This window comes from Anolis sagrei, chromosome 2 (assembly GCF_037176765.1).
Source record: "Anolis sagrei isolate rAnoSag1 chromosome 2, rAnoSag1.mat, whole genome shotgun sequence".
In the NCBI taxonomy this organism is placed as follows: domain Eukaryota; kingdom Metazoa; phylum Chordata; class Lepidosauria; order Squamata; family Dactyloidae; genus Anolis; species Anolis sagrei.
Genome location: NC_090022.1, coordinates 49488102 through 49505668, shown reverse-complemented (window position 1 = coordinate 49505668; position 17567 = coordinate 49488102). Strand labels below are relative to the sequence as shown.

Below are 17567 nucleotides of genomic sequence, written 5' to 3'. Positions count from 1 at the left end.
GCCTGTCAGCAGGCTAATTGCAATCTGCCATATCTTATCGATTCAGACAGAACCACCATGGTTTTATAAGCTGTTATCCGTAAAGATATCCTGGAATTTAAATGCAGAATGGCTGTCTCCCATGAAAAGAGATTTACAGGGGATCAAGGTTAAAACAAAAATCCTGAAAGATTCTGGCGCTCAGATTAAAGTGCCTCTTTCATTTAAGAAAGGCAAGATGTGATCAAGATTAGCAAAATTTCTATCAATTAATTTGTTCTATAAACAGTGAGTTATTAACTGTCCTGAAGGAAAACAATAGAACTATAGAAAATATGTGGCTATATGTATTGTTGAAGGCTTTCATGGCCGGAATCACTGGGTTGTTGTGTGTTTTCTGGGCTGTATGGCCATGTTCCAGAAGCATTCTTTCCTGACGTTTCACTTGCATCTATGGCAAGCATCCTCAGAAGTTGTAAGGTCTGTTGGAAACTAGGAAAATGGGGTTTATATATCTGTGGAATGTCTAGGTTGTCTGTTCGAGGTAGGTGTGAATGTAGCAATTGGCCACCTTGATTAGCATTTAATGGTCTAGCAGTTTTCAAGGTCTGGCTTGTTACTGCCTGGGGGATCCTTTGTTGGGAGGTGATTAGCTGGCTCTGATTGTTTCTTGTCTGGAATGTCCATGTTGCCATCTAATATAATCCTGGGATTGGCAGTTTAGGAGTGGTCTTTAGAAGTCTTAGTCAAAATTATTCTTAGGTCTGACCAAACTACAAGGATTCAGCCATAGCATCTAAAATGAAAATATACTGCTATAATAGTGCTGTGTGACAAGGCTCCTATTCTGTACCAGAGGCAGTTTCTGGATTGTTTTTCAAGGCAGTCCTACCTGCAATGCATTACAGTAGTCTAAAGGCTACCAGAGTACAGATAGCTAAGAATTTGTGTCTAGCAACATCTCACCTGATGTATCAGCTTGAATGAATGAAAGGTTCTAGTAATTTGAGCCCTGGACTACTACTCTGGAGACCAGAGTTCAAATCATAATTTAGCAATAGAAATCCACTGGGTGACTGTGAGCAAGTAATTTCCTCTTGGAGGCAGACAAAGAAACACTCGCTATGACCAAATCTTCCCAAGAAAACTCTATGATAGCTTTCTCTTATGTCACTTGGAGGCACAGAGCCCCACCAACAACAACTTGACATCATTTGATAGCAAGACCAATAAACCTTGGTGGCAGTGCTGAATCTTTAAGGACACCTATAATGGATATCTTAAAAAGAACTTCATTTGATTCCAGATTATAAAGACATAAATCCACAGTTTCTGAAGGCTGGAGGGTAAAAATTCGTGTTCAGGTGTGTTGTGTATTGCTGCATGAATCATAGAATCATAGAGTTGGAAGAGACCTCATGGGCCATCCAGTCCAACCCCCCATCAAGATGCAGGGGGGACAGATGGCCATCCAGCCTCTGTTTAAAAGTTTCCAAAAAAGGACCCTCCACCACACTCTGGGGCAGAGAGTTCCACTGCTGAATGGCTCTCACAGTCAGAAGGTTCTTCCTAATGTTCAGATGGAATCTCCTTTCTTGTAGTTTAAAGCCATTGTTCGGCGTCCTAGTCTCCAGGGCAGCAGAAAACAAGCTTGCTCCCTCCTCCCTATGACTTCCTCTCACATATTTATACATGACCATATTTATTTACATGGGCCTGATATAGTTGGGTTCCATTTTTCAAAAGAAAGGTGTGTGTATATGTTTGTGGGTGTGTGTGTCATTACATATGCTTGGCAAGCTACTTTTCTCCGACTATGTTAAAAATAATTGGAAGATTCATTTGAAAAAAATAATCTCAGAGCTCCATAGATCTCACCGCTAGTTGGGAAGAACTGTAAGCTAAGAGATGTTGAAGAAATAGAATCTTTAATTGGATTGAGGAATTGGTACAAGCTTGCTATCCAGTTTCATTTGGTATTCAGCTATATGCCTTGGGCAGATCTTAAAAATACAGTGCTAAATTTGGTATGCTGAAAGATTTGTGTTGTTTAAAGCAGTATAGAGTATTGTGAAAACACATCTAAGCATCCCTGTTGTTGTACAAAAGGAAATTGCTCTTTGAATGGTTTCAGTGGTTTAGAATAAATTGTGACTTTTGTTTGTGGTGGAGTGAAAGGTTTATCTTGGCTTGACTAATGCGCAATATAAATTTCTAAAGAGCTTGTTTCTGTACTTGGGATTTCCCATTGTAGGGTTTAACATACATCCTAGTTTGAGAGAAATGTCTAAAATCAAGTGATACTATTCTACTAAGAAGATTGAGATGTATTAAAATGCCTAGGAGAGAAACAATATTCTCTGTGTATAAACTGCTCTGAGATCTTTGTGTAAATAGAGGGTTACAATCAGTATCTTAAGCCATAGGCTTTCTGATTTGATATGTGCAATCATACAAGGGTTCTTGGCCCTCATTGTCTGATTAGTGCTGCTTTTTGTTGTTATGTGCCTTCAAATAATTTTGGATCTTTTATTTATCATGTCAGGAGCGAACCAAGGGTACAATTTTGGTGTATTTGAGAAAACACAAAGTTTAAAAACTTGGTATTTTATTAAATCCCCTTTGACCAGTAGCTGGCCACTTGGAGTGCCTGTGGTGTTGCTATAAGAAGGTCCTCCATTGTGCATGTGGCAGGGTTCAGACTGCATTGTAGTAGGTGGTCTGTGGTTTGCTCTTCTCCACACTTGCATGTTGTGGACTCCTCTTTGTAGCCCCATTTCTTAAGGTTGGCTCTGCATCTCATGGTGCCAATCTGTTCAGTGCCTTCCAAGTTGCTTCTGTGTGACTGGGAGGGAGTCTCTCATTTGGTATCCGCCATGAATTGAGGTGCTGGGTTTGAGCCTGCCACTTTTGAACTCTTGCTTGCTTAGCTGTTCCTGCGACTATCTCTGTTGATCTTAGAACTATTTCTTGATTTAAGTAGTTGACATGCTGGCTGATATCCAAACAGGGGATTGGTCAGAGATGTTACTGCCTTGGTCCTTTCATTATTGGCTGCTACTTCCCGGAGGATGTCAGGTGGTGCAATACTGGCTAAACAGTGTAATTTCTCCAGTGGTGTAGGGTGCAGACACCTCGTGATAATGCAGCATGTCTCATTAAGAGCCACACCCCTGTTTTAACATGGTGAGATGTGTTCCACATTGGGTATGCGTATCCTAAAGTGAAGCTCTCACAGGGTTTTCTTGGCAAGATTTGCTCAGAAGAGATGTGCCATCCAGTGTTAATCCTTTAACACTGATTACATTGCCTTGGTTTCTGGTTGCTTCCATGCCCATTTCAAGGTGCTGATATATGTCTGAAAAACATCAGAAGTTCAGAAAATGTGATTTTGTCTGGCACAAATTTACAATCCCATTCCCTAAGGAAAAAAAAGAAATTATCAATGGCTACTAGTAATGATGGATATATGTGGTTATATATCAACACATATATCATAAGCAATATGTATCTGTCAGCTTCTAGGAAGCATGAGAAAGAAGATCTCATTGACTGCTTTCTGTAGGTAACAGTTTGTGTATGTAACTGGAAGGCTAGACCAAATAGGGCTTCTCTCTGGTCCAAAACCGTTCTTCATGGGTTCCTATGTGAAATCCAAGTAAAATATATTGTCGAAGGCTTTCAAGGCTGGAATCACTGGGTTATTGTAGGTTTTTCAGGCTTCCCACAGATATATAAACCCATTTTTCCTAGTTTCCAACAGACCTCACAACCTGTGAGGATGCCTGCCATAGATGCAGGTGAAACATCAGGAGAGAATGCTTTTAGATCATGGCCATACATCTCAAAAGTTCTACAACAACCCAATAAAATAATTGAAATAAAATTTAACTATAAATTATAACAAAATATGCATAATAGATAAAAGAAAACAGCTCCACCAATGCCCCCTTAAAAAAAACCCAACAAAATAAATAAAAACAAACCAAGTTCCATAGTAACATTGCAAGTCAAGGCATTTCAGTTCTCGATAGGGAACCTCTTTTGTTCTCTAAAAGGCTCCTCCTTTTTTGCCAGTAGGGTAGTGAAGGGTAAGTTGCTGAATCTGAAGATCTTGGTGATGGGTCTGTTGGAGAAATGGAAATAAATTCTGACAGGAAGTCCTGGAAAACCCCTCACTGAGGCAGAGAGGTTGCATACTAAGCATTTACTACATGGGATGTTGGAGCTTGGATTAGATCTTTCTAAGCTGCCATTGCATTTGAGCTTTCATAGCCTCTGGAGAATGTACTTACTTTAACTGATCTGTTCTTGCTTAACCTTTTCTTTTTTCCCTACTTCGCTGCTTTACTTGCTTATCAGAGGAAGAAGAAATGCTCGAACAAGAAACCAGGTATTTACTAGAAGGCCTCCTCTCTGGAAACAAAAATGTGGATTTAGTAGAAGCAACAGAACTAAAATGAAAAGATGCACTTATATAATCATGTGCTAAACATGTTTCAAACTCTCCCCTTAAAGGAGTTCACATGTGTGTTGAGTTAGCAGGAGATAAGAAAGCCGACCTGTTCATGGTCACTCTCCCTCTGTCCAGGATCTCAGACATTTTCTGGAAACTGTAAATGTTTCTATGGTAGAATCAAGGAACAGTGAAACCTTTCTGGATCTAGCAACCCTCCAGATTGGTTGTTCTAAGGCTTCCACCAATCCCAACCAGCATGGTATTAGAAGGACTTATTGAAGGGTGATGGGAGTTGCAATCCAACCTATCTGGAGGTGCACCAGTTTGTATTTTTTTCTGAAAGACCTGGTGTGACTTCTACCTATACTTTTGTACAGTATGAAGTTATGATCTAGTTACATTATTTTCATATGTTGCTTCAGTGTAAGTCAGGTTGACACTAGGAGCCACTTCTCATTTCTCTTGCCAAATAACATTATCACAACTAACTGTATGCAGTATAAATGAAGCACTGCTTGGGTAAAAATCACATATGATCATTGTTACCTTAATTTCTTGCTAATTCTGTGGCTACACTAACAGAGCTGATTCTTCATCCTGGGATTTCTTGCACGATCTTTGCTTGGCTATGTTCTTAAAACATTGACTCCATCATCCAATCATTATACTCATTTTAAAACATTTTTGATATTAATTTTAAGGATTCAGGACAAGCTATTCCACTTGTGGTTGAAAGCTGTATTCGATACATCAATTTATATGGTAAGTTCACATTCTCAGTATCAGTGTCTTTATTGGAGGTTGTACCCTCCAAAAAATTTGCATCAAATATGGAAACCGATGTGCCAATATATTAGACTAGATGAACCAAAAGTTGCTTATAACTAGTTAATGTATACAACTGTCCTTCCACATTTTCAAGTTTGACATTTGCAAATTTTGATTAAGATATTCTCTCTAGGAACCTGTAGATCTTCCAGTACAATTCTGTGTTTGGCTTCGGGTGGAGGTTGGTCACAGGGTTGTGTTAAAAGATCTAGATATACCTAGAAAGGTATTTTCTCAGCTTAAAAATTAGCATTTTTTAAAAATTAGAGGTTTGCTCACATTCGTGGAAGTCATGTGCCTCTAACCTAAGCAAATATGAAGGATTGACTATTTAGCATCAAAGAAATATTTTACAGTGATAAATACTTGGACTGTATGTGTGCTTATGGATCAAATTGTATTGTTTGAGCTTGTGGGATTGCTTGCAGGCTTTTCATTTACTGAATTATATTGTTAAGAATATTGATGATAAAGGATCCATTTTTATTCTAGGGCAAGTTAGAAGATGTTAAATCCCCTGGGACATTTTTAACTTCTGCTGGAGAGAATTCTCTTCCCATGAATGGTTCCCCTATGGACACAGTTGCATAGTATAGGTAGTCTTAGTGAAAAGACATTGGATTGAGAATTGGACTGGATGGTCCTTGTGGTCTTTTCCAACTTTATGTGACTTAGCCTTGCTTACCTTAGCACTGTGTTGTTTAGCAGTGAAGTTTATCTTTAAGATACTTTCACTTGCAAAGAGAGAGAAATTAATAATTATTTTATAGTTGAATCTCCTCTCTCATTGCAAAAACTGTACTGACGGAAATGAAGGATATCTGACAAGAGTTCAGGTACCCTGCGTTGACTTGTCCTGCTGTCATTTATCTCAAGCTCAGGAAAAGTATTTTTTTGAGGACTACCATTTGAAGAACTCTCAAGCTGGCCTGGGGACTGGCCGCTCTGGATGAAGATTCTGGGAATTGTAACTTTTTCAAGCTCTGATTATATCTGTAGACAAAGTATTATTAGATGTACTTGTAAGTGCCATCTATAATTGCTTTAAATTTGTATGTTTATTTGTGAAGTGGGAAAACTTTGATATTTTGACAAGATTTTGCTATTCTTTCAGTCTGTGTATATATATCAAAACAAGAACAAAAATATCTGAAACTGTGGGGGTTTATTCCAATCCCATTGTCACCCCCATACAGTAGACCTTTATTTTTTAACCTTTATTTATTTTAGGTCTACAGCAGCAGGGTATTTTTAGAGTTCCCGGATCTCAGGTTGAAGTAAATGATATCAAGAACTCATTTGAGAGAGGTATGTGAGTAGTCTGTGATTCTTATATGTACCCTTGGTGCTACTTTTCTTTCAACTTCAAACTCTAATAATATGAAAGCTGTTTATGAAGGTGAAAAATTGTTTTGACTACTTGATTTCATTCTTAGAGTTTGAGTTTTAAGGGATGGTGATGGGGTATTATCATGCCCCATGAAGACCCTCACTGTTTAAAAATAGTTAAGCCCCTTTTACTTAGCGAGATTAATATTTTATGTACAGAGTTACTGGAGGGTCAGACTAGACAGCCTCTTTGCATTTGAATGCCTCCATCACCTTGCACCTTTAAGAATCCCCTCAGAGGCAGAACCTCAGGTTCTTGGGAGAGTCTGCCTTTTTGTGACTGGAAGGTGAAGAGAAAGGAGGGTTGGAGGGTCTACCATATCACACATCCATTTGGAGCTGTATTCAAGTCCAGTCAGAGATAAATATTGAGACCATTTTAGAGGCAGTGTATACAATAAAGACTCCAGCAAAGGATCACCGCCTTGTCGGGGCGCTGGAGCTTGAGCACCTCAATGATGTCATGAGCGAAACCGTGAAGGGACACCCAAGACGGGACGGTTGTGGCAGAGAGGTCAGACCAAGCGTGATCCCTGGGGAAGGCAATGGCAAACCACTCCAGTATCCTTGCCAAGAAAACTAAATGGACCAGTACAACCAGAGATATGTCGGTATGCCATTGGAAGATGGGACTCCCAGGTCGGAAGATGGCCAAAATGCTACTGGGGAGGAGCAGAGGATAAGTTCAACTAGCCCCAGATGTGATGACGCAGCTAGCTCAAAGCCGAAAGGAAGGCTAGCGGCCGACGGTACTGGAGGTGAACGACGAATCCGATGCTCTAAAGATCAACACACCATAGGAACCTGGAATGTAAGATCTATGAGCCAGGGCAAATTGGATGTTGTTATTGGTGAGATGTCAAGACTAAAGATAGACATTCTGGGGGTCAGCGAACTGAAATGGACTGGAATGGGCCACTTCACATCAGAAGACCACCAAATCTACTACTGCGGACAAGAGGAACATCGAAGAAATGGAGTAGCCTTCATAATTAATAAGAAATTCGCTAAAGCGGTGCTTGGATACAACCCAAAAAATGACAGAATGATCTCAATTCGAGTGCAAGGAAAGCCTTTCAACATTACAGTGATCCAAATATACGCCCCAACCACAGCTGCTGAAGAAACAGAAGTAGATCAGTTCTATGAGGATCTGCAGGACCTACTGGATAATACACCAAAAAGAGACATTATTTTCATTACAGGAGACTGGAATGCCAAGGTGGGAAGTCAAATGACAACAGGGATCACAGGCAAGCATGGTCTGGGAGAACAAAATGAAGCGGGACGCAGGCTGATAGAATTTTGCCAGGAAAACTCGCTGTGTATAACGAATACTCTCTTCCAACAACCTAAAAGGCGGCTTTACACATGGACCTCACCAGACGGTCAACACCGAAATCAGATTGACTACATCCTTTGCAGCCAAAGGTGGCGGACATCCATCCAGTCGGTGAAAACAAGACCTGGGGCTGACTGTAGCTCAGATCACGAACTTCTTATTGCCCAATTTAGAATAAAACTAAAGAGATCAGGGAAAATACACAGACCAGTTAGATATGATCTCACTAACATTCCTAGCGAATATACAGTGGAAGTGAAGAACAGATTTGAAGGACTAGATTTAGTAAACAGAGTCCCAGAAGAACTATGGACAGAAGTCCGAGACATTGTTCAGGAGGCGGCAACAAAGTACGTCCCAAAGAAAAAGAAAACCAAGAAGGCAAAATGGTTGTCTGCTGAGACACTGGAAGTAGCCCAAGAAAGGAGGAAAGCAAAAGGAAACCGTGAAAAAGGGAGATATGCCCAGTTAAATGCGCAATTCCAGAGGTTAGCCAGAAGAGATAAGGAACTATTTTTAAATAAGCAATGCATGGAAGTGGAGGAAGACAACAGAATAGGAAGGACAAGAGACCTCTTCCAGAAAATTAGAAACATTGGAGGTAAATTTCAGGCAAAAATTGGTATGATAAGAACCAAAGATGGCAGGGACCTAACAGAAGCTGAAGAGATCAAGAGAAGGTGGCGAGACTATACAGAAGATCTGTATAGGAAGGATAATAATATCGAGGATAGTTTCGACGGTGTGGTGAATGAATTAGAACCAGACATCCTGAGGAGTGAGGTTGAATGGGCCTTAAGAAGCATTGCTAACAACAAGGCAGCAGGAGACGACGGGATCCCAGCTGAACTGTTTAAAATCTTAAAAGATGATGCTGTCAAGGTGATGCATGCCATTTGCCAGCAAATATGGAAAACACAAGAATGGCCATCAGACTGGAAAAAATCAACTTATATCCCCATACCAAAAAAGGGAAATGCGAAAGACTGCTCCAACTTCCGTACAGTGGCCCTTATTTCTCATGCCAGTAAGGTAATGCTCAAGATCCTGCAAGGAAGACTCCAGCAATACATGGAGCGAGAGTTGCCAGATGTTCAAGCTGGGTTTAGAAAAGGTAGAGGAACGAGAGACCAAATTGCCAATATCCGCTGGATAATGGAGAAAGGCAGGGAGTTTCAGAAAAACATCTACTTCTGCTTCATTGACTATTCTAAAGCCTTTGACTGTGTAGATCATAATAAATTGTGGCAAGTTCTTAGTGGGATGGGCATCCCAAGCCACCTTGTCTCTCTCTTGAGGAATCTGTACAAGGACCAAGTAGCAACAGTCAGAACTGACCACGGAACAACAGACTGGTTCAAGATTGGGAAAGGAGTACGGCAAGGCTGCATCCTCTCCCCCAACCTTTTTAACTTGTATGCAGAACACATCATGCGATGTGCGGGGCTGGATGAATGCAAAGCTGGGGTGAAAATTGCTGGAAGAAACATTAACAACCTCAGATATGCAGATGACACCACTCTGATGGCCGAAAGCGAGGAGGAGCTGAGGAGCCTTCTAATCAAGGTGAAAGAAGAAAGCGCAAAAGCCGGGTTGCAGCTAAACGTCAAAAAAACCAAGATTATGGCAACAAGAATGATTGACAACTGGAAAATAGAGGGAGAAACCGTGGAGGCCGTGACAGACTTTGTATTTCTAGGTGCAAAGATTACTGCAGATGCAGACTGTGGCCAGGAAATCAGAAGACGCTTACTTCTTGGGAGGAGAGCAATGTCCAATCTCGATAAAATAGTAAAGAGTAGAGACATCAGACTGGCAACAAAGATCCGCCTAGTCAAAGCCATGGTATTCCCTGTAGTCACCTACGGATGTGAGAGCTGGACCTTAGGGAAGGCTGAGCGAAGGAAGATCGATGCTTTTGAGCTGTGGTGTTGGAGGAAAGTTCTGAGAGTGCCTTGGACTGCGAGAAGATCCAACCAGTCCATCCTCCAGGAAATAAAGCCCGACTGCTCACTGGAGGGAAAGATACTAGAGACAAAGTTGAAGTACTTTGGCCACATCATGAGGAGACAGGAAAGCCTAGAGAAGACAATTATGCTGGGGAAGGTGGAAGGCAAAAGGAAGAGGGGCCGACCAAGGGCAAGATGGATGGATGGCATCCTTGAAGTGACTGGACTGACCTTGAGGGAGCTGGGGGTGGTAACGGCCGACAGGGAGCTCTGGCGTGGGCTGGTCCATGAGGTCACGAAGAGTCGGAGACGACTGAACGAATGAACAACAACATACAATAAAGAATCAATAAAAAGAAATAAAGATTCAAGCTCCTCAGTTTGGCCACAACTTGTCTTTCTCTCAAAGACTTTACCTCTCCTCATAAAGACTTTGCAGTGAGATTAAGGAGGAGATAAAGTCTAAAATTAATGTCAGTTAATCAATTCTTGTTTGATTCAACTATCTGATCTGTTCCCTGTGCAGCCAGTTCACCTTCCAAGTAGTTAAGATAGTGTGGGGGCAGAACAAGTATAGTACTTTCGATTTTTCATGCCATAAAATAATGTACTGCATACTCATTTCTAAGCCTTTCAGAAGGTATTTTAAAAACCTGTGAGCAAGTTAGAAGTTGATCAAGTATTTCAGAGTGGAGTTTTCAAAACTTGTTTTTAATTACTCAGATTCATCTAAGAATGTCGTGAAGTATTTCCAAGGAAACAAGGGGACAAGAGCAATAATCATGTGCCAAATGACATTTTGTGTTAAAAGAATTCATAAACCATGCTAAAACAACTTTAAAAACATCAAACTAGATAAAATGCTATCCCACCAAAAGCACTTTTTGACACAAGATTTGTGAGCCAAAGGTCTGCTTGATTACAAAAGCTTTTGACTGTTGAGTTATTTGTAACTAGTCCAAACTCTGTTCTCTCCTAAACTGGAAATAAACTCTAATGTTAAAAATAAATCTTTTCACTATCTAGGTGAAGATCCTCTTGCTGATGATCAGAATGAACGTGACATCAATTCTGTTGCTGGGGTCTTAAAACTGTATTTCCGGGGACTGGAAAATCCACTCTTTCCTAAGGAAAGGTTTCAAGACTTGATCTCTACTATAAGTAAGTACAGTAACTAATTTAAGAAATGGTAAAACCAACTTCTTAAATTTTATACACCATGATCCTTTATTTTTCTAGACCTTAGACTACAAAGTGGAGGAATTGCTTGCTTATTTAAGTCTTAGCTGACAATTACTATGCAGTAATTTGCAAGTTTTCTGCCATGACTTGTGGTTACTTCAGACCAAGATGACTTCCTTCACCCAACTCCCCTTTTCAGGGTGTTGAACTTGGAATGCTAGCTTCACTTTCATTTTTAGACTCTGAAAAAATGATCTTCTGGTCTCTGAAAAATAGAAAAGCCCTCAAGAATACAATCAGGCAATACAATACAATACAAATAGAAATTTGTTGAAATAGGATTTGACAAATAGAAAGCCTACAACAATACAGCAAAATAGAAACTCAATATTTCTTGTATATTCATATCTTAGCTTGCATCATTTTATATTACCATTTCAGAGTTGCACAATGTTTCCTTGGTGGTTTTTATTCTTACTCTCTGTTTCTTCACTTCTCCGTTTTTAGTTTGGGCTCTGTTATGTTTTTGTCCTAGCTGAAATAGTTCAGTTCCAATGAACTCTGTTGATATGCTAGTCATTTATTCATGTTTTAAGAGGCATTGATTTCAACACAGTTCAGTTCCAACTAAGTTGTCTTAGGTGCAAAAAGGCAAACAATGTCTTAAATTAGACTTATATTTGAATATGTTGCAAATCACTTTTGGCAAGGGAATTCAACAGTTCTATGGTATGTACAATGAAATATGAGCCTGTTCTCCCATGTATATGAATGAGAGATAGATATCATTAATTCATTGGGTGAAAACATCTTTCCTTACTCCCAAGTATATCAAATGGTAGCAATTCACACATTATTCTCAAACTTCATGTCCATCTAGCTGTTGTCTGCAGTCTGTCAGGATAATAATGTGCTTTCATCAAGGTGCTAAAGTAACGATTGCCAAATAATGTATGACGACTGGCTTGGACCACTGAACAAAAATATGTTGATGTATGCCTTCATCATTTCTGACATTTGGTGTCCTTAAGACGGAACATGTCATGGAGTTTTCTTTGGAAGATTTGTTCAGAGGGGGGTTGTCTTTGCCATCCTCTGAGACTGAGAGAGTGTGACTTACCCAAGGCCATCTGGGGGTTTCTATGGCTATGGGTATTGGAACTCTGGTCTCTAGAGTCCTCGTCCAATGTTCAAACCACTAGACTGTGCAGACTGCTGAACAGAAATATACCACAATACAATCATGGATATGTTACAGATTCAGTACATGTTTATACATTTGGAGGTATGCATAAGTATATGCTTATATTTCAATATAATTAAACTAGGTGTTCCAGGTGTTTGGATCTATCACATCTAAAACAGGCCTGCATAACCTGTGGCCTTCCAGATGTTTTGGACTCCCAGTATTCCTGACCATTGAACAAGCTAGCTAGGCCTTCTGTGTGTTGGAGGCTCAAACACCTGGAGATCAACAGGTTGTGCAGGCCTGCTCTATAATCTCCAGTCAATATGGCAAAATTATTAGGAAGAATGGGGTTCTTGGAATATGGCTTTTGGACAAAACCATGTTGCATATTCTTGCTCTATTCCAGCTCTCATTTAAACAGAAGAGTAGACATCAGACATCTTGAGAGCTGTTCAACTCAACTGCTGTCCTATTTCTTATCTGAAATTATGTGCAAGGACAAAAAAGTAGACAAATGGGAGCCAAAAAATGCTGTTTATTACCTCATGTTCCAATGAAGAGAGAAAGGCTAATGGTGCAGAGCATATTTTTCCTCTTTGGAGCTTGAATTGTGGCACAGGAGGAAGTTGATATGATTTCCCTTGGATTGTGCTCAGTTGGGCTGACTGACTTTTGGCAACATGTAACCTTGTTCATGTCACAGGGCATTTGCATACCTCAGAGGTCTGCAGTGCCACAAAATCCACGACTGGCTGTGTGGTTAGCTGGGGAGACAGTCAATCTTTCCCACAGTCCTAACAAGCAGGAGGTTAGTTCTTAATGTTGGTGGAAGTGAGAACTGCGACATTTGCATGAACCAGTTTATCATAGGGAGCACAGTAACAAACGTGAATAATCAAAACTGTTACATTCAGATAATAATTGCACCCCAGTGTTCATACTGCTTATACCTATTTCTAAGAAATATGTTTAATATATTGATCACTACTTTGAGGAGCATCAAGACCCCAACAGCATAGTTTTATTTCTAAATCTACAAAATAATATAAGGGTTTGTTTTGTCCAAATTAAAATTAGTATTTCATTGTGTTTAAATATGTTATTGCACAGAAAATCTCATTGTTAATATTGTAAGGCTGCCAGAGGAAATGTGGCTAAACTAATCAAGAATATTACTCTCAGGCAAAAGTATTGTTTAATCTGTCTTTTTTTTTTTTTTGGCAAAAGTGTCCAGAAAGGACATCCTAATTTTCTTGGGTTGCTTGTTCCAGATACAAAATGCAGGAGTGTATCACACAAGACCTAGTTAAACTGTGGAGTTTTGCTTCTGCATCTGTGGGGATACCAGTCTCTGCAGGGAAACATTGGGAGAAAGTTTTATCACTATTATGCCCTACTTCCAGGCTTCCCAAGAGCGATCTGGCTTGCCGTAACTGAGAAAAATGTTTGGGAGCAGATTGTGTGTGTGTGTGTGTGTGTGTGTGTGGATTTACAGGACTGATATGTTCCACTGAGCTTGTTTATGAGCATGTCTTACTTGTAATTGGCTTACTGTTGAATTAGCAGTTCTTTATGTACTGTTTATAACTGTCCTGGCCTCCTGCAACTTTTAATTACTATTCCCTGCTCTGTGGATATGGTAAAATATAAACAGATCTCTTCTCATGTTTGTTCTTAGTCTACAGTTTTCTTATTGTGGTGGATCTCACTTTAAATGGAAATTTTAGCCCATGTCTGTTTTGCACCACACAGCTATAGTGTTATGATTTTACTTTAACTGCCATGTTTCCATCCCTAGGATACCTTGCGGTTTGTAGTTTGGTGAGGTATTAGAGTTTCCTGGTTGATAATCCTAACTGATAATTCCTCCCTCTTGCACCTGTGTTAGTAAAACAGAAACTACCATGCTATATATTGTTGAAGGGTTTCACAGCCAGAATCATTGGGGTGTTGTGTGGTTTCCAGGCTTTATGGCCATGTTTTAGCAGCATTTTATCCTGAAGATGCCAGCCACAGATGCAAGCCCAACATAGGAGAAAATGCTACTAGAACACGGCAGTGCAACCTGGAAACCACGCAAAACTCCATTGTTCTATAATTGTGTAGTGTGAAAAAGAATCTGTTTTGCAATGTACATTGTCACAAGTATGTTTGGCGGAGATGAGAGACAGGGCCTTCTTGGTGGTGGCCCCTCGGCTGTGGAATGCCTTCCCTATAGATACTAGATTGGCCACCTCCCTTTTAACATTCTGGAAAAAAGTCAAGACATGACTTTTTGAACAAGTGTTTGCAAATGCAGAGTAGCTGACATAGAAAAATGGAACAACTAGACAATGAGTCCGGACAACGTTTTTAACAAGAAGACACTATGAATTTATATTTTATTGATTTGTTTAGTTTTTATTATATGTTATGTTTTTAATTGTATTTATGACATTGTAAGCATTGAATTTTGCCCTGTTAACCACCTTGAGTCACCTACGGGCTGAGAAAGGCGGTATACAAATACATTAAATAAATAAAAAAAATAAAATGTACTGTATTTAACTCAAGCCTAATCTGTAATTGAATCTAATGCACCCCTCAATTTTCAAAACCCTCAAACAAACAAAAATAAAACAACTATTTCCTGCCAAATGTGTAAGGCCAAAAAAGTATGTATTACAATTGCCATATGCTTAAAATACTTTCTTTAAAAACAAAAGTGTTAGAACACAAAAGCTTTCAGCAATGGAAAAGAAAACCTTGGGTGCATCTATGCCGCAGATTGAACCCACTTTAACATTCCTGGCCCAATGCTATGGAGGTATTGGAAGGCAGTGGGGTTGGGGATAGTTTTACAAGGTCTTGAGTTTCTCTGCCAAACAATATTGATGCTTCAGCAGACTACAAATACCAGAATCACATAGCATTGCGCCCCAGCCATTAAATGTTCCTAAAATAGGAACCCTAGGTGCCCCTGAAGCAGCTTCCCCTTTTGCTTTGGCTTAGCACTAAAGTTACTGTATTACACAAATCTAATACACACCCTAATTTTGATGAGACAATTTAGCAAAAATTAAAAAAGATTAGCATTAGACTTAGGTAAATAGGGTACAATATTTATATATTTTAATGGTTGTTGTATTATTGTAATTGTTTATTTGTAGTGGCATCAAATTGCTGCCAAAATGTAAGCCGTCCTGAGTTCCTCTTTGGGGGTAGAGAAGAGACAGGATAGAAAAAATAAATAATAATACTATTAGGTGCAGTGAATAAGTACTATCGGCTAACTCTATTCCTTTCTGTATACATCTGTCTGAACTAAGGTTGGTATTTTATGTATGTTCGTTTTTCATCTTTAATGGGTGCCTACAATTTTTTGTCTTACAGAAATTGAAAACGTTTCAGAAAGAGTGCATCAGATCCAGCAAATTGTTATTACTTTGCCACGAGCAGTCATCATTGTCATGAGATATCTCTTTGCTTTCCTCAACCAGTGAGTACCTTCACTAGCTGGGCACTTTTGTAATGGAAGATTGAAATTCCCTTCCTTTTGAGTATTGTTCAGTCCTATTTTAGGATGGCAATAAGGGAGGGATGCCATTTGAACTGTCACTGCCAATAATGGCTTTCTTTGGCACAGCCGTAGGAAATGCCTGTGGAGCTCCCTCTGGGTTAAGAGTTGATGCTTGGTGTGGTAGCTTTGTGTTGCTTGTATTTGCAGCTTGTCGCAGTATAGCGATGAGAACATGATGGATCCCTACAACCTGGCCATCTGCTTTGGACCAACCCTGATGCATATTCCAGATGGGCAGGATCCAGTGTCCTGCCAGGCCCATGTCAATGAAGTCATCAAAACCATCATTATCAATCACGAGGCCATCTTCCCCAGTCTCAGGGAACTTGAAGGACCTGTTTATGAAAAATGCATGACTGGTGGGGAAGAGTACTGGTAAGAAATGTTGGAATGAAACCCTTGCTTTGAGCATCTTGGAAAGGTTAGGGATTTCTCTTTTGTGAGGGAGTCTTGTTTTATAAGTGCTATTGATCTTGATTATGAAATGCTGCAGCAATATTACTTAGATCAAGATGATGCTTTTCTATTTTAAGCATCCACCATATTGAAACAGGCTTGAAATGATTCTGAAAGCCATGAAACCAGACAGAGACCCTTGGGTTTTGGTTACCATGAAGACATAAGAGATCCTCACCAAACTTACACCCAGAGCCTTTTTGGACTGCACTTTCCAGAGTCTCCCAGCCAACATGACTAGTGGTCACATTGGCTGAGGGATTCTGGAGCTGCAATCCAAAACCAAACTTTTCTAAAGGAGCCCATGTAGTACCTCACCATCATACTGAATCAGATGTTTCTAGAGCAGTGGTTCTCAAGCTCTCTAGATATTTTGGCCTTCAACTCCCAGAAATCCCAACAGCTGGTAAACTGGCTGGGATTTGTAGGCCAAAACACCTGGGGACTCACAGGTTGAGAACCACTGTTCTAGAACAGTGGTTTTCAACCTGGGGTCCCCAGATATTTTTGGCCTTCAACTCCCAGAGATCCTAACAGCTGGTAAACTGGCTGGGATTTCTGGGAGTTGTAGGCCAAAAACATCTGGGGACCCCAGGTTGAGAACCACTGCTCTAGAAGGGCCACAAACTTGTTGGCCATCAATTGATTTTTGGTTGTATGTTGCCTCTGAATATGCAGGTTTCATATTGACATTGTACCCAATAGCCATTGATAGACATACCAATTTCTTCCCATCCTTCTTCCTCCTGATTACGTGCAGTATACTTTCCTAGGACTCACTCTTTTTTGCAAAACAATAACTACCATATACAAATTAAAGCATTAACTAATTAAACAAGATGATTTTATTACTCAGCCAATTGACCTTATCAAAATACACAGTATAAACACATTGTACAGTATACATCTAAATATAAATATAAATATACATATACAGAAAGAAAAAGTGGAGGTGACCAACTGGTAGCCAAAATATACCTTAATCCTAAATATGTACATCAGATTAACAATAAAACACTTTTATATATGCTGTTGGGTGTTATTCTTAATGACACATGCAGTCCAGCTTCCAGAATTTAATATTTGTGATGTATCCAGTGTTTTTTATTTTTTTAAATACTTTTTATTGTTCTTGCAAATTATCTGCATTAATTAGAGTCTGCTTTTTATCTAGTTGACAGTTTTAAGTGAAATATCCTCTTATGTCTGCCTGAAGATGACATATCTGAAACTTA

At 39.7% G+C, this 17567-nt stretch overlaps 1 protein-coding gene across 6 annotated transcripts in view; it reads left to right on the top strand.

Moving 5' to 3' along the window:
- The window catches only part of SRGAP3 (SLIT-ROBO Rho GTPase activating protein 3), a 214210-nt gene that overhangs the window by 175862 nt on the left and 20781 nt on the right, over positions 1-17567 (top strand). For 3 of the 6 annotated variants that reach the window (XM_060766278.2, XM_060766279.2, XM_060766283.2), the window contains exons 13-17: positions 5140-5200; positions 6497-6574; positions 10973-11107; positions 15690-15795; positions 16024-16251. In XM_060766278.2, coding sequence (XP_060622261.2) covers positions 5140-5200; positions 6497-6574; positions 10973-11107; positions 15690-15795; positions 16024-16251 — 608 coding nt within the window. Of the gene's footprint in view, positions 1-4341; positions 4373-5139; positions 5201-6496; positions 6575-10972; positions 11108-15689; positions 15796-16023; positions 16252-17567 lie in introns of those variants that run through there. The other 3 variants (XM_060766282.2, XM_060766281.2, XM_060766284.2) reach the window with 2 other exon arrangements.